General features: G+C 41.8%; 1 protein-coding gene across 7 annotated transcripts in view; it reads left to right on the top strand.

Annotated features, from left to right (window-relative positions):
• The window catches only part of NCOA6 (nuclear receptor coactivator 6), a 98,432-nt gene extending 80,229 nt beyond the window's left edge, over nt 1-18,203 (top strand). For 6 of the 7 annotated variants that reach the window (XM_082858208.1, XM_082858203.1, XM_082858204.1 and 3 more), the window contains 4 exons: nt 1,877-1,945; nt 4,834-4,870; nt 9,198-9,346; nt 17,647-18,203. In XM_082858208.1, coding sequence (XP_082714334.1) covers nt 1,877-1,945; nt 4,834-4,870; nt 9,198-9,346; nt 17,647-17,690 — 299 coding nt within the window. In that variant the 3' untranslated portion in view covers nt 17,691-18,203. The remainder of the gene's footprint in view (nt 1-1,876; nt 1,946-4,833; nt 4,871-9,197; nt 9,347-17,646) is intronic. The other variant, XM_082858205.1, reaches the window with a different exon arrangement.
• Nucleotides 18,204-22,465: the final 4,262 nt, after the last annotated feature.

Raw genomic sequence — 22,465 nt, 5'->3', positions numbered from 1 at the left:
ATCCTAGGCCAGCCAATAGCACCTGTTTATGCAGCTAAAATGCTTCGAGGGGCAGGAGGAGGGGCAGAAAGAACACAAGCTTCTGGTAGGATCAAGATTCAAATTCTAGCTCCACTGGTACCAGTTGCAGTTGGATAAATCCCTTAACCTCTTGTAAGCCATGTACTTCACCAGTAAACTAGAGATTGTAATTCCCACCTCCCAGAATTTATACAAAGATTCACTGAGCGGGCTTAGCGTAAAAGCCAGCACACTGCCTCACACAGAGCCCTGGAAAGGTGAATTCCCCTTCTCTCTGCCTATTCATTTCAAAACTAGAGATACAGGGAGGGATAAAGGCCTTTAAGGAGTTCTCTGCCGTTGGAGGAGACAGAGACTTCATAGGGCTGGGTGCTGTATATTCCTGGTTCTAGTTCTGTTGATGTAAGTGAGCCCTAAGAATTTTTTAAAAACCTGGTGTAACTTAAATATATTCTCCACTATTAAATGTTTCCATTCTACTTCCTTTCAGGGAACCTTTCCCTCTGATAGCAAGAGAATAACGATGAAGTTGTTAGAAAATAACTTTTATCTGGATCCTGTGTAATCCTAGAGAAATATAGGAGCGTTAGGGAGATGAACCAGTAGTTGGAAAAAAAACTTCTCAATTTCAGTTAAGATTATTTCCATTCTTTTTCAAGGGGCTTCTGTGCTTTTACCTTGAAAGTGTGAGAAACCAATACTGGAGTAAAAAATAAAAGTTAAGGTACAGTTTTAAACTTTATTAGATAAGCATCCAAAATAAATTCTTAACACAAATGCATCATTGACTAAGCAGGGAGAGATATCTACAAAAGTCACAATTTCCACATGAGGGTAAAACTTATTGTTGTAGAGTTTATCTAGGATGGTAGCCTGAGTGTCAAGATGGGAGGACATAACCTTGAGTGACTGTGGCATATCTATGTCTTCAATCTTTACGGTATGATCCCAGAAGTTCCCATTCTAGAGTACATTGTGTATTCTATTCCATTCCTCTTCAATGGCCTGAGTTCTCTGTCCTTCAAAGCCTAATTCTGATGTTTCTCCCTTTAGTGTACCTTCAGATTTCTCAATCTAGAATTGATCTCCCTTGCTTTGGACTCCCATAGTACTTTATACTTTATGAATCTGCTTCATATAACATCACAGTTGACTCCAGAGTACCACTTGTGTATATCTTTAATACTAGACTGAGTCCTGATGGGCAAGAAGAATGGAATTTGGTCTCTAAGGGTGCCTGGCACAGAGCCTTGCCCTTAGTAAGTTCTTGGTAATTGACAGATAAAATAAGTAGATAACATATCAAATTGATTTGATTCATTAAATATGAATTGAATACCTGCTTTATGCCCATCACACTTGCCAGGTGCTATAGAAAAGTACACAATATATGATTCATTTCAGGTCTCAAGGAATGTAGTCTTTAGAGGGTTGAGACAATTTTTTAAATGCTAAGGTTGAATGGTATAATTGTCCCTCTGAAAGTGGTTTGGGTTACCTACTAAAGTATGCTTTTGGGTTTTTTAGAGTACTGGGCAGAACTTGACCCCAAGCAGCAAAAATTATGGGTGCTGTTGTCCTCATGGCCATATCCTTCCTTGATCTTGGCACATACAAAAAGGAAAAACAGACCCCCCCCGGCATTAGTCTTTGTTACTGAGTGTTAGTTAATTTTTTAAGCAAGTTTTGGAATGTACTGTACTTTCAAAGTTATCTTCAAGTACTGCTTTCTAAGAATATGTGTATTTTAGCAGTTACTTAGCCCTCGATTCAGTCAATGCTTTCTGCTTTGTTTAGAAAAGAATGTTAAAGCCCTGTTTCTTTCTTTTTTTTTTTTTTTTTTTTCTTGCCTTAGCCCCTTCACAGAGTTTAGTCCCAAAGGAAACTCCAGCCACAGCACTGCAGGGGTCTGTTCCCAGACCAGGTAAGGCCCACCTTGGAAAAATTTCTTGAGTGGAATAGGTTACATGTGAAGGAACCACTGCTGTCCTCAATGTGCCAGGAAGTGGCTGAAACTATCTTATCTATTTGCTTCAGAGCAGACTTCAGTTGAGTGGCAGAGCTTATGCAGTACTATTTGAAGTTATTTTTCCCCTGACCAGCTTGCTCTCTGACGCATTCCTCGTGTCAGCCAGGGAACTCAAGAAGGACATCTCAGTGTCCATTGTCTGCCACCAAGCCGTGGGTGGTTTCCATTGCAGAGTTTGCCCTGTTCCATGACCCTGGCACCCATAGCTGGCAGCTGACTGATTGGCATACAGTAACTCACTGGGGTGGGAGGCATTACTGCATTAAGACGGTAATTGCATTATCATGACAGGAGTGGAGGCTTGTTCCGAAAACCTCCGCTGCAGTGAGGTAGCCATTCCTCAGGGAGTCAGAGTCATTTCAGTCATGTCTAGATGGCGTTAAGTTTCTTCCCATGACCAAGATATTGTAAATAGCACTAGGGATGATGTTTCTGGAAGGTGGAGCCCATGGTAATCTGACAAATAACTACTGTGAAATGCTGGCTCAGCTCTTAATGCATGAGGATCTTGATGGCAGTAACAGCCATCAAGATTAGACTGCCAAAGCAGATAAAGATTATAGATTTGTTACAGTTTAGTCTTACCTGGCTCTTTGTCATTGTAGGTTATTGGGGGATACCCCCCCACAAAAAAAGAAGTGTGACTGCTTTCCACAAGGAGGTTAGAGTCTCGCTGACAATACAGTTCACACACTTGACAAAATTTTTAAAAAGAAAGTTTAATTTTGAATCTAAGTCAGTAAAAGTAAGGTAGAAGTTGGGAATTCCCTGGCAGTCCAGTGGTCAGGACTCTGTGCTCTCACTGCCGAGGGCCCAGGTTCAGTCCCTGGTTGGGGAACTAAAATCCCACAAGCTGCACGGGGTGGCCAAAAAAATTTTTAAATAAATAAAATTTAAAATATTTTTTTAAAAAGTAAGGTAAAAGTTGTGATTATTTTAAAACCTGCTTCAGGGTGCCATGCCCTATATGATGGATAGGACTTTCTATTTTACATTCTTTGGGTAAAACCAGGCCTCTGGAAAAATGGATGAGCAAAAAACATTTTAGCCACCCAGATTCGTTTGCTACCAACTGCCCACATGATACCTGAGAAGGGTAGAAATGGAACAAATTCTTCAGAGAAGGAATTAGATAGTAAAACTCATTTTTGATGAGAAAAGGAGCAACTAGAAAGGGGAAGGGAATTCCATCTCCTGCCCCAACTCTTTTCTCCAGAAGATGGACTTTACCATATCATATGTCCTCCTTCTCAGAGTAATTTGCTGAAGAATCTTATTCCTTTTAAAAGTTTGGCTCAAATGAATCTCCTTAAAATACTGCCTACGCCAATAATTGCCTTCACCAAAACCCCTTTGATCTCCACTCATATGAAGTAGCTGTGATAGTGTTAAAATTGTCAAAAGCATTGAATTTTGTTTCAAAAGAGCAAACTAACCAAAATTTTTTGTAGTAAACCTCTTTTGACTTGAGCCATTTTTATTTTTGAGCACACATTTCCTGAGTTTCTTTGCTCCAGCAGAGCCAACAAGGCAGCAGAGACTCAGTGAGTTGGTATCTATTTCTTGTGGAGGGGGTTCCAAGTTTTATGAGTTAGATAATGGGGGAGCTAAATAACAAATGGGAAGCATGGATTCTCCTCTGCCAGCATCTTTCATTGAAGGCAGAGTAGGACAGCCTCTTTACGTGAAGGCTGCATCAACATGAGCATCATAGCAATACTAATAATAGCTAATACTGAGTTATTACTAAGTGCTGCTGTACTAAGTTTTTTATATGTGTTATTTAATTTAATCTTTTTAACTTTGAGGTGGGTAAAGTGGTTATCGCCATTTTTCGGATGAGACATTGAGCACAGAGAGGTCAAGCTGTTTGCCCAAGGTCACATGGCTAATAAGCAGTGAGGTCAAAATAACCCAGTCACTCTGACTCCACTGCCTTCAAGGAGGTTACTGTGTAATAAGTAGGGTAGGTTAGACAGGTACACTGTGTTTCAGGTGTTGAATTCCCTGAAACGGGGGACAGGGAAAGGACTGTGGGAGACCAGAGGCAGGAGAGATGACTGCTGTCTTATGCATCAGGGATGGTCTTTTGGAAAAGATGGAACTACCTAAAGGCATATAATGGAGGAAGAAGATGTTTTCCTGCTGGTGCTAATAAAGAAGTGCCTGGTAAACGCATAGGATGCTCATTTAAGCAAAACCCTGCTAGACAAATGACAGAGATTTTCCTTTTTTAGAGGGCATTGCTGAGAGGTTGAGGAAGAGAGGAACATAATGGGGTGTATAGGTGATATCTCAGAGTAAAGCAGTCTGCTCTCTAAAACTCAGGAATTCCTTTGGAGGAGAATGCATCCTTAATAGATATTTAAGACATATTGGAAGATTACTGTTTAAAAAAAATATGTCAAGAGGGAAGAGATATTCTAAGAATGAAACCAGTCTCTTCTACATGAGAGGAAGAGGATTATTTTACTAAAATAGTTATAGCTGGATGAAATATGAACCAGGCAATGTAATTTAGTTACGTTGATCCAAACAGGATTACTTCACAGTATGGAGTAGAAATAAAAATAGACTGAGTAAGTATCTTATGCTCCAGACAACTGAGTTGTGTCCATGCCAACTCTATCTGTTTACCACATTAGGGTGAGGATCCTGCTGCGCATGGAGACCCGTTAACCTAAACAAGGCATTCAGAATTCTCATAGACACCTAGCTTCTCCCTGTAGACATATACACCAGAAGCTCCTACATCTCATTTCTGTCCTTTGTATTTTTAACAGAACTCGAGGCAAATGCTGCCATAGTCTCTGGACAAAGGTAAGATGATCACTTCTGCAGACTTAGCATGAATATGGTGTAAGCCTCTTTGAAAGGTATCATCTTTCTCAACCTTTAAACCTTTCCTCACCTTGTCCTTTTCCTTCACTCTTTGTACCAGTTTTTTTCCTGCTGAAGTAGGGAGCTGTCATGAGTACCAACCCCTCAGAGGTAACATTTCTTTTAACAAAACTTGGTGGCTAAGTTCCTGCCTTTTGTGGTGGTTTTGAAAATTGGATGACATAACATTTTCAGCACTCAGCATAGTGAGTAAATAATAAGCATTCAATATATAGGAGCTGTTGGGTCGTATGGTAGTTCTATTTGTAGTTTTTTAAAGAACCTCCATACTGTTCTCCATAGTGGCTGTATCAATTTACATTCCCACCAGCAGTGCAAGAATGTTCCCTTTTCTCCACACCCTCTCCAGCATTTATTGTCTCTAGATTTTTTGATGATGGCCATTCTGACCATTGTGAGATGATACCTCATTGTAGTTTTGATTTGCATTTCTCTAATGATTAATGATGTTGAGCATTCTTTCATGTGTTTGTTGGCAATCTGTATATCTTCTTTGGAGAAATGTCTATTTAGGTCTTCTGCCCATTTTTGGATTGGGTTGTTTGTTTTTTCGTTATTGATCTGCATGAGCTGCTTGTAAATTTTGGAGATTAATCCTTTGTCAGTCCCACTACTGGGCATATACCCTGAGAAAACCATAATTCAAAAAGAGTCATGTACCAAAATGTTCATTGCAGCTCTATTTATAATAGCCAGGAGATGGAAGCAACCTAAGTGTCCATCATTGGATGAATGGATAAAGAAGATGTGGCACATATATACAATGGAATATTACTTAGCCATAAAAAGAAATGAAATTGAGTTATTTGTAGTGAGGTGGATGGACCTAGAGTCTGACCCAGAGTGAAGTAAGTCAGAAAGAGAAAAACAAATAACCGTATGCTAACACATATATATGGAATCTAAGAAAAAAAAAAAAAAACGGTCATGAAGAACCTAGGGGTAAGATGGGAATAAAGACACAGACCTACTAGAGAATGGACTTGAGGACATGGGGAGGGGGAAGGGTAAGCTGTGACAAAGTGAGAGAGTGGCATGGACATATATACACTACTAAACGTAAGATAGATAGCTAGTGGGAAGCAGCCGCATAGCACAGGGAGATCAGCTCAGTGCTTTGTGACCACCTAGAGGGGTGGGATAGGGAGGGTGGGAGGGAGGGAGATGCAAGAGGGGAGAGATATGGGAACATGTCTATGCCTAACTGATTCACTTTGTTATAAAGCAGAAACTAACACACCATTGTAAAGCAATTATACTCCAATAAAGATGTTAAAAAATTTATATATATATATATATATATATATATATATATATATATAGGAGCTGTTGCCATCATTGTCATTAATAATAGTCCTTGCAACACCTTCTAAGTATAGCTGTTTGATCCTCAAGAGAAAGAATGGCAGATGGGGTCTGAGCGCAGAACCCATGCTTTTTCTTTTATACTGTGCTACCCCACATAACCTAACAAAATGAAATACAACTGTGGCTTCAACCTCATTAGCCCCATGGAGAGAAGTATCATCGTATTACAAAAGTCATTCCTTTTTTAATGTAGGACTGTACTAGATAACATTTTAAAGAATTTATCATACTTGTACATCAACTTAGGTTGTAAAACCGCTTCACAGTCATTTTCTCATTTAATTATCATATCAACCCTGTAAGGTGGTTATAATAGCCAACATTTATTTGAATGCTGTTCTATGCCATATATTGGGCTAAAAGCTCCCTAGATGTATTATCTCATTTAATTTTCACGGTATCTATTAGGAAAGGAAATTCTGTCTTACAGATGAGGAACCTAAAGCTCAGAGAGGTTAACTAAATTGCCCAAAGCCACAGATTCAGTAAATGGGGAAGCTGAGATTCACACCCAGGCCTTCTGCCTCCAGAGCTCTCACACTTAATGTATTACAGCAGACAAGATGGGGATTTATAGATCAAGAATCTGAAACAGAGAGAAAGTTAAATATCGTGGCCAATAAATGCATAGGTAAGACTTGATCCTTGTTCTTCTGACTCCAAATTCATTGCTATTCCTACTACCTGTCTAGTTTTATTTGGATTGGGCTTACATTTGAATTCATTTGCATATCTCAAAGTATACACCAACTATGTGGCTAGAGAAAGAAGAGATAATCAGACCAAAAATACCTTGTTGGTGTTTGTTCGCTAAGTTACCTGATCATTGACCATATAAACACCAGGACAGTATTGCTGAGGCTTTTGTTTTGCCAGGAGAAAGAGGAACCTCCATTAGGAATCTTCTTCCTCAGAGGCTTTGACCATTTTCTGGGCTCCTAGCCAGAAAGCCATCCTACCACCTCTAAAAAGATGTGTAAATCCCCCTGACTTGCAGTTCTACCCCAGCTCCAGTCTCACCTCTCCTTGATATGCCTTGGCTCGTGTGGGACAGTTGTTAGATGTAAAGCTAGGGTAATGAACAGTGTGGCCAAATTCCCAGGCATAGTGCCACTAACAAAGGGTCCTCTGTCAGGAGTAAACGATGGAGGGGTAGGGATAGTTGACAATCAGGCCATGGTTAAGAAGCTTACAATGTATCAGAAGACACAAGACCCTAAAAACATGCTGTACAGCCTGATGGGTGCTCTAGAATGCCAGACACAGACTGTGAACCCAAAAGACAAAAGAGACAGCTCCACTTGGGGAGTAAGGTCATGGAAGACTTCCCAGAAGAGGCATCCCTGTGACCAGTTTTTTGTCTTGTTTTTGTTGCATTACTTTTGTTTCCATTCCATGTCTTACAAGTAAATTTAATCAACTCTTTTTTTTTTAATGATTTTAACGTGAGTTTTTTGAGCCATGAAAGTAGTAAAAGTTTACTGAGGGTAACTTGAAATTCAGATCAGAGAATTACAAAGAAGAAAATTACCAGTTAGCCAATATTCCTACACCTCAGCAGTATTCACTGTGTATATTTTAGTTGTTCTTCTAGTCCTCTTCACAGAGTATATGCAGATAGAAATAGAGTTAAAACACTCCAGTGTTTTATATATATATACTATAGTGTTTATCTATAAATCTAACACTGTGTATTAGATATATAGTATTATATACACATATATATATCTCATACGCATTCATTCATATGTGGTTACATATATACTCAATATGTATTATAATGAAAATGAGAGTATACTATTCATAATGTTGGTAGCTGTTTTTTTCCCCCACAATAATATATTATGAACAGTTTTTATCATTAAATAACCTTCTGCAGCATGATTTTTTCATGACTCCATTTGGATGTGCTGTGGTTTAGTTAACTAATGTACTATCACTGTTAAGCATTTAGCTCTTCTATCTTCATTAATATAAATAAAATGCTTTGGCATCCTTGTGTGTAATTAGCTCTGTAAAAAGATTTGTTTCCTTAGGCACCTAAAAATGGAATTGCTGAGCCAGAGGATTACACCAGGGTGTCTCAGCCTCAGCGTTATTGACTGTTTGGATGAGATAATTCTGTGTGGGGTGTGGGGCAGGGAGCCGTTTTATGCATGATAGGATGTTTAGTGTCATCCCTGGCCTCTACCCAAAAGGTGCCAGTAGCATATCCTCCCAGTCATGACAATCAAAAATATCTCCAGACATTGCTGAATGTTCCTAGGAGGCAAAATTGCCCCCTACTGAGAATCATTGGGTTGCACAATTTATACTCCATTAGGAGTTTTTGTCTCTGTACCCTCAATAATACTGGATATTACCATTTTTTAATCTTCACATACTAAAAAAAGGGGATTGAGGTAGGAGCAATCAGTTGTATACCCAGCAGTGTATTGTGAGTATATTCTCGTGTATATTCTATAATGTGACTTGTAATATGCCATTATCTAACTCTACTAGGCTCATAGTAAATGCCAGTATATGTTGTTAATTTCCTAGATTTTTAGGTACTATTAATTTTTGAAGGGAAATATTCTTAGGAAGATGGGTGAGGAAGTTTGATGATTTTTGTTCCAAGTTCTTAATGTGTTTTACCACAATCTCACCAGCATTATACTTAAATATTTTATTTTTACTAATGTAACAAGCTGGACTCACTTTTAAATTGTCAGTAATATTAGAGCATAATTGTGCTTATTGTCCCAGAGTGGAACATTGTCTCTCCAGAATGATTATGTAGTTCTTAATCTCCTGCCTTGTGAATGAAACTATTATCTTTATTTTTTGTGTGACTTGATTCCCTCACCTCCTTGGACTTTGTGCTTCTCTCTGTCAGCAGTGAGCCCAAAGAGATAACTGAGAAGTCCAAAACTCCAAGCCGAAGAAACTCCCGAACTGAAGAGCCAGCTGTGGCTTCTGAAAGTGTGGAAAATGGACATCGTAAGCGATCCTCTCGGCCTGCTTCAGCCTCCAGCTCTACTAAAGGTTAGCTGTGGGCTGCAGAGGCTATTTCTGAGTCAAATAGAAGAATAGTGTTCTTATCACATAAGCAGAGGACTTTGCCCTTCGTCTTTGCTTCTATTCCTCAAATTTTCAAGTTACTTTGACGTCTACTTGCTTGTTTGGGCCTTCCTTTATTTGTTAGTTCATTTAACTATTGTTTTCTCCCTGTGTGTGTGTGTGTGTGTGTGTATGTGTGTGTGTGTACTTGTGTACAACAGCAGCAAGAACATAACAGGGCAGATTGATTCATGATCACCACTTCAGACAGGTCCTCAGTATGGCCCCACCATCTTTCTGTGTTTTTGTGGTCAACCCTTTTTCCTACTCTCTACTCTTTTTAAACCTCTGGCTCCTATTTTATGTCCTCTTTTTCAGCAGAGACTCTCACCTCTTCAAAGAGAAAACAGAACTCCCTCAACTCTCACTACCAGGACATAAATGTACCAGTGTCCTCTTTTGCTCATACTATAATAGAGCAACTGTCGCTCCTTAAGTCCAAGGCCAATTCCTTCACTTGTGCCTTTGATCCCATCTTCTCTGACCTTACAGAGAATCTTACACAACCAGTTTTCTCTTCTCTATTGACTGCTGTCTCTTTTTTGGATGAACTCTGCCCTTGGCTTCTCTGACCCAGAACTCTCAATAGTTTTCTGTCTACTTCTCTGGCTGTTCCTTCTCAGACTCTGTACACGTTACATTAGATATTGGTCTACTCAGACTTTAATCCTGAGTCACCTTTTCTCTTCAGCTTCTATTTTTTCCCTAACTAATCTCATTCATGCCTCCCTTCTTTAGTTATAACCTTTCACAGATGACTCATAAACTTGTTTTCTAACACTATCTATGTAACACTATGTATTAGATATATAGTATATATAGTATATAGAGAGAGATCTTAGACAACTCCACATACATCCTTAACAGGACTGCAAACTCAACATGTCTAAAAACAGACCTTTGATTTTTCACCCCTGATGTCAGGTCCTTTGCCGTTGTTCCCGTACTACCATCTATCTGTCCATTAGGCATGTCCTCCTTGACACCTCTTTCCTTCACCTTCACATCCATCACAAAAAGCTGCTGGTTTTATCTCAGATGATTCAAATTCATCCACTCTTCCCCATCTTCACTGCTACCTTGGCTTAAAACCCTTCAGTGGTTTACCATTATAATTAGGATTAAAGTCTAAAAGCATCAACATAGACCACAAGGTCCTATCTGGTTTGGCCCCTGTCAACTTCTTCCAGCCTCATTTGACTTCCCTTAGCAACATCCTCTCATCACATGCCATCCTCTCATCACAAGCCTGGGTATATGTGACACGTACTGTAGGGAGTATTCGTCTATCTTCCCTCTCTTCTCCTCATTAACTTCCCACTCTTCCTACTTATCTTAGCTCAGTTGTCACTGCTATGAGGAATCATAGCACCATGTTCTTCTTCATAACACCACAGTTGTAAATTTAGGTCTATTTATGTGGTAGGTAATTAATATACATACTCTGTTAGGGCAGGAGATGTCTGGTTTTGCTCACCACTGTATCCCTGGTGCCTACTGTGGTGCCTAATACAAGAGGAGTACAATCAGTATTTGTTAAATTAAAAACTATCTATCAACTATTTATTTAAGTACTTACAACATGCTAGGCTCTAGGTAAATAATAGTGAAAAAACAGACAAAAGTCTCTGTCTTCCTCACATCGATTATATGCTAGCCAGAAAGACTTTAATATTATATGCATTTATGATAGCAAAGTTATATGGTACTACAGGGGCATATATTGGGTTGGCCAAAAAGTTTGTTCAGTTATGTCCGTAAAATGGCTCTAGTAGCATTTAGTTGTCTTTAACTTCATTCGAAACAATTTTGTTAGATTTTATTGTGACAGCTGTCATATCAGCGTGCATTTAAAAAAAAACTTACCAAGGGCTTCCCTGGTGGCGCAGTGGTGGAGAGTCCACCTGCGGATGCAGGGGACACGGGTTCGTGCCCCGGTTTGGGAAGATCCCACATGCCACGGAGTGGCTGGGCCCATGAGCCATGGCCGCTGAGCCTGCACATCCGGAGCCTGTGCTCCGCAATGGGAGAGGCCACAACAGTGAGAGGCCCGCGTACCGCAAAAAAAAAAAAAAAAAAAAAAAAAAAACTTACCCAAATTGGTGAATTTTTGTGTAGCCATTTTAATATTGAAGATGGAAGAAAAAAAGCAACATTTTCGGCATATTATGCTTTATTATTTCAAGAAAGGTAAAAATGCAACTGAAACGCAAAAAAAAAGATTCATGCAGTGTATGGAGAAGGTACTGTGACTGATCAAACGTGTCAAAAGTGGTTTGCAAAGTTACATGCTGAAGATTTCTCGATGGACGATGCTCCACGGTCAGGTAGACCAGTTGAAGTTGATAGCGATCAAATTGAGATGTTAATTGAGAACAATCAACGTTATACCACGCAGGAGATAGCCAACATACTCAAAATATCCAAATCACGTGTTGAAAATCATTTGCAGCAACTTGGTTATGTTCATCATTCTGATTTTTGTGTTCCACATTAAGTTGACCAAAAAAAACCCTTCTTGACCGTATTTCCACATGCGATTCTCTACTGATCTACTGATTTGTTTTTCAAAACAAATTGTGATGGACAATGAAAAGTGGATACTGTTCAATAATGTGAAATGGAAGAGACTGTGGGGCAAGCGAAATGAACCACCACTGACCACACCAGAGGCCGGTCTTCATCCAAAGAAGGTGATGTTGTGTACATGGTGGGGTTGGAAGGGAGTTCTCTATTAAGAGCTCCTTCTGGAAAACCAAACGATTAATTCCAGCAAGTACTGCTCCCAGTTAGACCAACTGAAAGCAGCACTTGATGAAAAGCATCCGGAATTAGTCAACAGAAAACGCATAGTCGGGCTTCCCTGGTGGCGCAGCGGTTGAGAGTCCGCCTGCCGATACAAGGGACACGGGTTCGTGTCCGGTCCAGGAAGATCCCACATGCCGCAGAGCGGCTGGGCCCATGAGCCATGGCCGCTGAGCCTGCGCGTCCGGAGCCTGTGCTCCACAACGGGAGAGACCACAACAGTGAGAGGCCCGCGTACCGCCAAAAAAAAAAAAAAAAAATTAATGTAAAAAAATTTCAATTCCCTGGAACACTGTAAAAGGCACCTAGAACAACAGTTCTTTGCTCAAAAAGATAAAAAGTTTTGAGAAGATGGAATTCTGAAGTTGCCTGAAAAATGGCAGAAGTTAGTGGAACAAAACAGTGAATACGTTGTTCAATAAAGTTCTTCGTGAAAATGAAAAATGTGTCTTTTATTTTTACTTAAAGACCGAAGGAACTTTTTGGCCAACCCAATAGCCGGGATGCTTTGTTCCCCTGTCAAGTCAGTGAAGGCTTTCTGGAGAAAATGATGTTTAAGCTGAGACCTGAAGAATGAGGAAGCATTATCCAGGCAAAAGGTATAGCATGTGCAAAGGCCCAGGTCTGAGGGAGGGTATCATTCTCTCAGGAAATGAGCTGAGCTTGAGTAGCTTAGGCTAGGCAAGAGCTGGCATCCTGGCCAAGTGCCTGATATCAGCAGGGCTGCTACGAAACAGTCATGTACCATTAGGATACCAGCCTGAAGACCAGGGCAGGTTGTGGTGCACCAACACCAGACACTGACCTGAGAACTCAGCTGTTGTTGATAGGTCACATTTCTGGGTAGGAATTTCATAATGCCTCACAAGAGCTCCTGGGAGGAGGCCACAGGTCTGCAGATCATGCACAGGTAAAGAAGAGATGTAGAAGTCACCTTGCCTCAGCCTGCCAGAGAGGGGAGAGGATGGGAGGGGCCTTCATTCCTCTCCAGACATACCATGTACACCACAGCCAGGGTCCTCTTTAGATATCCCCACTTTGGATGTAGAAGTGGAACCAACAACTTTCTTCTCCCTCCCTGGGAATCATCTCCTAAGCAAAAACCTGTTTGGAAGGAAGCATAAAATGGAAGATTCCTGGAGTTCTATGAGAAAATCTGCTTCCCCTCAATTCTATGTATTCTTTTTCCTAAAGGATCAGGGTCTTCTAGGCTTTAGAATATGGTATGTAGTTATCTTTAAAGCAGGGGGAAAAGTGCTGACCTTTAGAGATGTCATACACCAGCTTTTGGGGAATCTGACTTGAGCCCAGAGCCTCAGGATACTAAAGGTGTCATTTACAGTGCACCAGAAAGAATTAATCTAGCAGCTGGGACAGTTAAAAGATGCCCAAATTAGAGCCACTCTGTAGATAACTGCCAGCTAAGAAAAGATGGAAAGCTGGAACCTGTTTTAGAAGGGGGGTGGGGTGTATAGGCCGTACACATAAACTGGACATTGTCCCAAGGCGATGGTAGTCATGTTGGAATGCCTGCCCCATCCATGCTTTGAGACTTAGCAACTGGCTTAGAAGAGGCCATAATGACTCTCAGGCTTTGTGATATTACATGGAGGGATTCTGGGTAAGTGTCTCCTAGAGGATGTCAGGGTTCTGGCCAGACCCCAGAAATCACAGTCATATCTAGATCTCCACATCAGCCTCAAGCCCTCAGTCTATCAGTCTTTAACTGTTTTAGGGTAAGTTACTTTTAAAATCAGAAATGAATGCTGTAGCTCTTGATTTTTAAGTGTTAGAGCTCTTGGATCCAAATTAAAGAATTAATATGCATATTATTTGGCCTTCTATGTTGTATCCAAAAATGAACCAAAGTCATAAAATAATTTCCTGTGATTGTATTTGAACCCATACCCAGGGAGTGTCATAAAATATCAAGCTGGCTTCTAAAATGTATGTGTCTCAGGACTTCCCTGGTGGCGCAGTGGTTAAGAATCTGCCTGCCAATGCAGGGCACATGGGGTTTGATCCCTGGTCCGGGAAGATCCCACATACTACAGAGCAACTAAGCCCGTGCACCACAACTACTGAGCCTGCGCTCTAGAGCCTGCGAGCCACAACTACTGAAGCCCACGTGCCCTAGAGCCCATGCGCCGCAACTACTGAGCCCACGTGTCGCAACTACTGAGCCCACGTGCCGCAACTACTGAAACCCGCGTGCCTAGAGCCCATGCTCCACAACAAGAGAAGCCACCGCAATGAGAAACCCATGCACTGCAACAAAGAGTAGCCCCCGCTCACCACAACTAGAGAAAACCCGCTTGCAGCAATGAAGACCCAGTGCAGCCAATAAATAAATAAATAAATAGATAAATAAATGAAATGTATGTGTCTCGAACTTGTAGACGTATATAGTGTTGGGTACCTGAAACATCTTCCTGCAGCATCAGTACTTAAAGTTTTGAAGGGAAAAGAGGGTTTTGCCTTTTCGTACTCATAAGATTTTGGTCATGTATGCAGAAACAAAATCAGAAACAGTCTGCGTTTTTCATGAGAAAGCTGAGAAATATTATGAGCAGTTTAAAATGAGAAGTATTGGTACTTTTTGTATTGTTGAGAACCAGTAACATTAATCATTCTCCTGCTCTGAGAACGGAGTTTGCTTATATCATGCTAGCCAAGGCCTACTAGACTACCAGATTGGAGCAGGTGGGATGGATGATTTCTGGGCAAGTCCAGGGAGGCCCACTTGGTTGATAGGTCACTCTCTAATCTGTTGTTTTGTTTTTGGTTGGTTTGGTTCTCCCCACTGACCCCCACTGCCCTGCCACTTTTAATTACAGACACAAAAATTGGCTCCCACAAATCAGTGAACTTCTTTTTAAAATTGCACTTGATCAGATGTGTTGTTTATAAATAAGCAAATGAGTACTGCTTCCTGATATGATGAGTTCCCTGTTAACACAGAAATGATTTTTCTAGTTTCCCTTGATATTCTTTAGTCTTCTGTTTATAGTAGTTTGATGTTATATTTTCAACTGGGAGAAAGGATCAGTAGTTAAAAACATGAAGTTCAATGTACAAGTTTGAAACCTGGGAAAATATGCTAATAAGAGGGAGGTTCAGAGCAACCTGTAATCAGCAGCAGCTGTGGGTGTCCCTGGGGTGCCCTAAGATGCCTCTGACAGCAAAGTGGGGTGATAGCTCTGTCCTGTCCACAGCTAGTGACTTGAGAAGTAACAACCTAAAAAAAACACAGAGTATACAGATATACTTAAAATGTAAGTGTTATTATTATAGAATAAGCATAATTAGATACATCTTATGGGAGAAATCCCTAAACAGTAACTACCTGAAACTGCACTCTTGTAGCATCATTTAGAAACCAGCCATACAGATTTTGAAAGGAAATTTCCAGAATGTTTTTACAATTAAATAGAAATCTTGGCTAGAAGGAGAACAGTAAAAAGCGTAATGAAGTGAGCAAGGTCAAGGTCAATTTATAAAAATCCTTAGAAGGTAAAGCTCCACCCTACACCACCACTACACCACCCTACACCATCACTGCCACCGCTCACTCTAGTATCTAAAAGGCTTTTTTTTTTTTTCCCCCAGTTTCTAGCACAGATCACTTGTTTACTCATGGCCTCACTCATTGATTCATCCTCAGAAGCAGAGGCAGCCTGCCAGATGATTGGGTGCTTTAGAGCAGTGACAGATGGGAACAAGCAAGGAAGGAATGGAGGGGGGAGCCTGAGGTGGTTTATTCCCCCACTCCTAACCACTTTTCCCAGCCACACATGTGTTTCTCAGACACACCACTTGATCGTTCATATCACAACAAAGGAGAAGCTCCCAAAGTTGACCTAATTAACAGACATTTTTCTAAGGATGAACACCCAGTCAAGACAAAACCCTGTATGTTTTTGCTGCAAATGACAAATTTGCTACAGTGAAAATGAAGCTTGAGAGTTGGACATAAAGGGCTGATTATGGGGAGTTGTGCGCTATGTGAGACTCCGTTTATTTACATGGAATTAAACTAACACCATTGTCAACATCCTGTCAGATTTACTGTCCTCTGATTAGCAAAAGACTAATGAGTAAATCAGAGAAACTGATTCTGTCACCTGGCACAAGCATCATAATCTCCCAGTAAGAGGTATATATTGAAATTTCCACCTATAGAAGCCTAAAAACATTGTACAGGCCACCTCTTGGAAAGTCATCTAGGTTTCACTTCTTACCAGTTACTTAGCTAACAGAGTGATAAAATATTTGCTTTTTGCTCTACATTTTGAGTCTGGGTTCTCAAAATATGATACAATACAAAAGAGAGAAGAAAAATTACTTAGAATACTGAACCTAACATGCAGCATCAGAGAGTTCAGCCTGGTTTCTAGAAACGGATAAGTTGGATTCATCTTACACATTAATGTGTTAAATAGAAAACATTTTTTTGTCCTTGATGGGAAGTAATTCTAAAACTTTTTTTTCGTTTTAAATCCAAAATATCTATTATGGAGCAGCATGAAGAATGAGGGTGAATTTTTAAGATCAATATGAGATTTTAAAGAAATGTTTACAGTTGGAGAGCTTCAGGCTATTCATTGTACTTTGCTGTAGAAGACTTCTGTGTTGAAGAAGTTTTTGAGAGAGTTTATATTTTGAGTTTGAGTTTAAGGCATGAATAATACAAGAGGAATTAAAAGAATTAAAACACACTCCTTCCCTTTTATGTCACTGTTATCCAGTCACTGATATAAACCACTCAGTTCCCACCTCTTCCATGAAGCCTTCAGGCTCACCTGGGCTCAGAGCAGGCTGTGACTTGCTCTGAATTGCTTCCATGCCTTCCATACATACACAGGTATATCCACAGCCTTGATAATACCTGGCTAGGCCATGGTAGACACTTGCTGACCAACGGTCATAGTCATGTTATTTAGAGACTTTGAATATGGCATGGCAAAAAGAGTTTCTCACTGCAAAACAATGGCTTGGCTCCAGAGGCTGGTATTTTTTTGTGGCACAATTCACTTACTTGCTTGTAACATCACTTATTGATTTCTCACCAAAAGCACTGTCAGTCTATCCATCATTTCATTGGGTGATGGAAACAGGTGATGGAGATTGTGGGGTTAATTGCCCAGCTAAAGCAGCTCTCCCCATCCTGGCACCATTTTCATGTATGTTTGCTTCACCTTCCACTACCTGTATAACATTTCCCCAATCGCCAGGCCCTAGTTTACAGGGCCGAGAAGTCTGAGACCCTCTTCACACTGAGTTCCCCTTTTGAGGACCTTAGACTGATTCAGAGTCCAGTAGGGCTCCACTTAGGTCAGCCCTGGTTCCTGTGGACTGTCTAAAAGGCACTGCTATAAAGAAATGCCTCAGCTGAATATGTCCTTCCTTTCTCCCCACAGACATAACCAGTGCGGTGCAATCCAAGCGAAGAAAATCCAAGTAAACAAGCTGAATGACGACTTGATATTTGTAAATGTGTGTGAATTTTACAAAAAGCGATTTTGAGCTGTGACTTTTTAAAATCCATTTCTGTACAGTTAGTTATTTTAATAATGTGGTCCTTTTCCTGGTCCCTGCAGCCTGTTTCATAAAGTGCAATGGGGAAAGCAGAGTTATTGAACCCTTTTGGTGTTGCAAGATGAAGTTCAAGGTTTCTAAAATGTTGCCATGTATTGAGAGGAGCTAATGTGATTATGTTAATAGTTTTCACATTTCCTAAGCAGCCTAGAGTACAGGGTGAGCATTTTTAGATCTTCTAATGATGTATTGTGCTGTGGAAGTACTGTGTGTGAATAGCAGTAGTGGGGCAAAAGGAATCTTCTCATTTGGAAATGTTGTAAATAATTTTATTATATAGTGTTTTGGATGTATTTGTTGTAGAAATGGACCAGTGAATAAAGAGAATCTAAGGGTTTGTACAATGTGAAATACTGAATGTGTTAAATAAATGTCTTTGTCCTAGAACATAAACGTATGTTATTGGTAAGGGATTATTGGGTAAGCAAGCTCTTTCTTTGGACCATAAATGAATAGGAACAGCCTTCTTTGTGAATTAGAATCCCATCATGTCCTCATTACACTTGAGTTGCCCACCTGGCAAGTTGTGGGAAATGTACCTACTTATTCACTCAACTCATTCTCTTGGCTTTGAAGAAACTAGCTCTTTTCAGCACTATACCAGGCACTTTGATACTGATCAGATTTCTTTTGGTTGCAAAATGACAGAATCAACTTAGAGAGGATCAAAGGTCACCCAGGATTTTCTGGAGACAGGAAGCCATCAGCAAACCAGATGGCACTCTTCTCTACCTCATTCATCTGCTTCTCCATGCACATGATGGATTGCTCCAAAACTACTGTGTTTACACCTCCTCCATTCAAGAGATAAGCCCAGACTGACCAGCAAGATTTTTTGTAACAGCATCAAGAATCTAGCCCAGTTTAGGTCAGGTTTCTAACTTCAGTCCATGTCCGTGGTTAAATGGAGCAGCTCCCAAATAAAAGTTGTCATTTTGCATTATGTACTTCAGAGATATCCACTATGTTCCACTCTTTGGCTGCCCTGTTTCTCATCTGCATCAGGCCTGGGGTGACTCATCAGTGTGCCTAGTTTTTCCCTTTCCTGGCTCTGTTCTTACCTTAAAAATTGTGGTCTCAAAAAAAAAAAAAATTGTGGTCTCCAAACCAGCTGCTTCTGCCCCTACCCTACCCCCAACATTCAGGGGACTTCAGTGCTTGGGGTCCTGTCTTTATCTTGGTCTGGGCCCCAGCCTTCTGCCGTGTCTCCTACAGCTAGACATATACTCCATCCCTTCCCCTTCAGGGGCTCCATAACCCAGTGCCTGAGACCAAAAGGTTGAATTGATGATTCTCATGCTCTTATTTTCCTTTTTTTAAATGTGTCTTGCATTATAAGGATTCTCTAAAAGTAGTTATTTCTGAGTCACCCCCCATTGTCTGGCTCTGTTATCAGCAAGCTTATCTACCCTCTTCCCTCCCTGTATGACACACGCACAACCAGAACCAAAGCCAGCCTAACAACACCCTAAGCCAATACTGTGTTTGAGATTGCAAAGTGCTTCTCCTACTTTAGCTGTACTCAGGAAGAAAGCATAATGTGCTTTAAATAGATTTTTATTTGTTTTTCTTTATATTAACTTTTTCTCCCATAGAGGAATAACATTACAGTCTAACAATCAGAATCCTGTTACACACATACACAGGCATGCCACGTGACCAGGCTGAGGTGGTTGTGTCCTTGAGTCTGTCAACATGTCATAACATGGTCAACCAGAGTCTCCTCTTTTCAGCCAGTCTCAACACAAAACACCCAAGAGGGACGCACTCATCTTACTGGTTCCATTTGGAACTAGGCAGCAGGGCAAGAGGGAAGATATAAGGGGCCATGTTATGTCTGCCTTCAGTCCCCTCACATAAAGCCACATGGATCTGAGGAGTCATCCAAGAGCTCTGGTGGGGTCCTCAACGCACCTAACATTATGGGTCAGAGCAAACTCAAGGTTCCAGGTGGGGGCCGGGGAGCAAGCATACTCCAAAACAGCAGCAAACTGCATTCATACACAGATGGGACCCTGATGGGGCCAGACTGCAAAGGCTGGAAATGACACCCAGTTTGAAGAGAGATGTATTGGAGAATCACTGGAAGTTGTCCTTTGATGTAATCGGGACTCACTCTAGAAATAGGGGTCCCTCTCACATACTCAGTTTTGGCAAAGCGCTGGTAGTCTTGACGTTAAGTAATGCAGTCTGGAACAAACTTCTACAGGGTCTCTGAAACATCAGTAAAGACAGACTCTCTAACCTCCTCCTGTCTAAGGTTGCATAGGACTTTGTGAATTCTGGTTCCCTCATGTATTCAAGTTCTGTGGTTTTAAAAAAAATCCTGAAGCATGCTCAAGGTGAAAGGCACATACACAGTCAATACAGTATGACGAGTTCTGCTGCTTCAGGAGTCAGACTAGCAGGAGACCAAACTAGTGTTGGCTCTTAGAAATCTATACACAATTAAAATATTGTCACACTCAAATGCTACAGAATCTATAGGAAAGTACAAAAACGTGAGCCTTGCAACCAGCCAGGTGATGATGTTGGAGGGTTCTAGAACTACAGGAGCCTCCAGAAATACGGGTAAGGTAAGGGCCTTTTGAAATTTGAGCCAAATGCCCTATAACTCACTTTTCCCCCACAGAAGGATCGTGAGCACTGCCCAGAACTGAGCCTAGGCTCCAGCTGGCAGCAAAGGAGTAGGCAAGAAGAGTTGGAGGGAGTTTCAGCTCTTGGAAGTGCTGAAGACCCTAAGCTGGCTGTGAAGTAACCAAGGAGTAGCTGGAAGAATAAAAGGGACTAGGTCGTAACTGAAGGAGAACCTTGGAGAGAGGAGCAAGGTTGTCAACTACTAGGGCCCTAGTGGACCAGCATGGGGAATTGGATCTGCTCTTACTGTAAATTTGGCTTATTCCTTTGGATAGGAGACCCCAACAGGGCTTTCTCTGTCCCTATCCCAGCATCCATGGGGCTACCCCCTCCCTTATCCATACACCCCACTGGAGACCTAGGGTTATAGGGCCAGGGAGGGCAGCTGCCTTTGCCCGCATGGGGTTGCAGAGTTTTCTGTAAGCCTCAGCTTGGCTGTGAGGCCTAGAAACCTAGAATTGAAGGGAAAGACCTGTGTTAGTGTGTAATAGGAAATCTTAAAGGTTTCAAGGAAGAAAGAGCACACACTAGAAAAGGACAGAAAGAGGAAAGGGGAAGCAACTTGGGGCATCCCAAGAGGCTGTTGCTGGTGTCTGAGCCCAAAAGTCAATCCCACCGTGAGAAGGGGGAAGCTGGCTGCCCCTGTTCCCTTTGTCTCACCCAGATATTCAGGTTCCCTCTTCCAGGTACTTACTGGAGGAGAAGGGAAGGGGAACCATAGGGTACCCATTTCCCCCCAGCAGCCTAGAAAGGAAGAGAGCCCTGGGAAAGAAAATGAAGAGAGGCTCCCCTAAAGGCCCTGAACCTGGACAGGGACTATTTGGGGATTGTGGCAGTGGGGCTCCTGGCCTCCTACTCAGGAGTGTTTATTAGCCATCCTGGCAGAGTATGAAATACAAGGCCAGAGGCAAGATGAAGGCTAGCTGCCATTCCTTGGTTGGCTTCACCCCACAGCTTGTCCTCCCCAGCAGCATCATTATGCATTCTTATCCTGGGGTGTGTCCTTCTCCTGCCTAGAATCCCTCTGGCCTGCCTCTCTCCTAAGCTAGTTCTAGCACCTTGGGGCATGTGAACAGATGTCTAGGATGGCAGGGTCTTGCCCAGCCTTTACTGCTGGGTTGGTGTGGGTAGGGCAGCAAGGTACTAACTAAGCCTTTCAGATACAGGGCCCGGCAGAGGGGTTGATTTCAGGAAGAGATTTGGGAGGTGGCATTGTAGAAAAGTGATGTGGGCTCCAGCTTGAGAGCAGGGCTTGGCCTCTCTGAGTAAGCACCATGCCAGCCCCCATTGTGCCCTGCTCCCTACAGCATCTTAACCTGTCTGTCCTGTCTACATTTTCAATAGGTTTCCTCTTTTCCTCGATTCCCTCCACCTTCTCCCTCTAACTCACATCTCACAGTCCTTTCCCACATGCCTTACCTTTCCATACCTAGGCAACTCCAAGGAGCCCAGCCCCCAGAGGAGAGGGAAGGGGAAGACTAAAGGCAGAACCCTTTAGTCTCAGTGGGAGAATTACTGGGAATGAGTAATAAGGGAGCAGGAGTGAAGGCAGTGCCAAACATTAGATAGACTGAGGCTCGTAAAGTGGGAGCTGAAGGTAGGGAATGAGCCAGATATGAAACTGGAAGAAGACACTCTCAGAAATAGTAGTGGGCCAGAGTAGAGGACCGGAGGGCAGGGATGGAGAATGTCAGGGCAAAGATCAGGATGGGAACCGACGGAGTGTCGGCGGTGGGGGAGATGGAGGATTAGATGCCAGAAGGGGCCAGAAGGTGGGAGGGTGAAGGGAGAGGGGGAGGTTCAGAAGCGGATTAGAGGATCAGAGATAGGGAAATAGAAGGAGTAGGAGAGAGAGAGAGAGAGAGTGAGGCCATCACCCCCACCTCACACACTTAAGAAGAAGGGAGGTTGTGGTGTCCAGCCCGAAGTGGGCTGCAGGCGCCCCTCAAGCAGCACACTGGCTGCGGCGGAGGGGCTGGATAGGGGTCGGGAGTCAGCGAGGGG

Source organism: Leucopleurus acutus, assembly GCF_964270905.1.
Source record: "Leucopleurus acutus genome assembly, chromosome: 16".
Lineage (NCBI taxonomy): Eukaryota > Metazoa > Chordata > Mammalia > Artiodactyla > Delphinidae > Leucopleurus > Leucopleurus acutus.
Note: the sequence above shows the minus strand (reverse complement) of the source record. Positions and strands in the feature narration are given on the sequence as shown.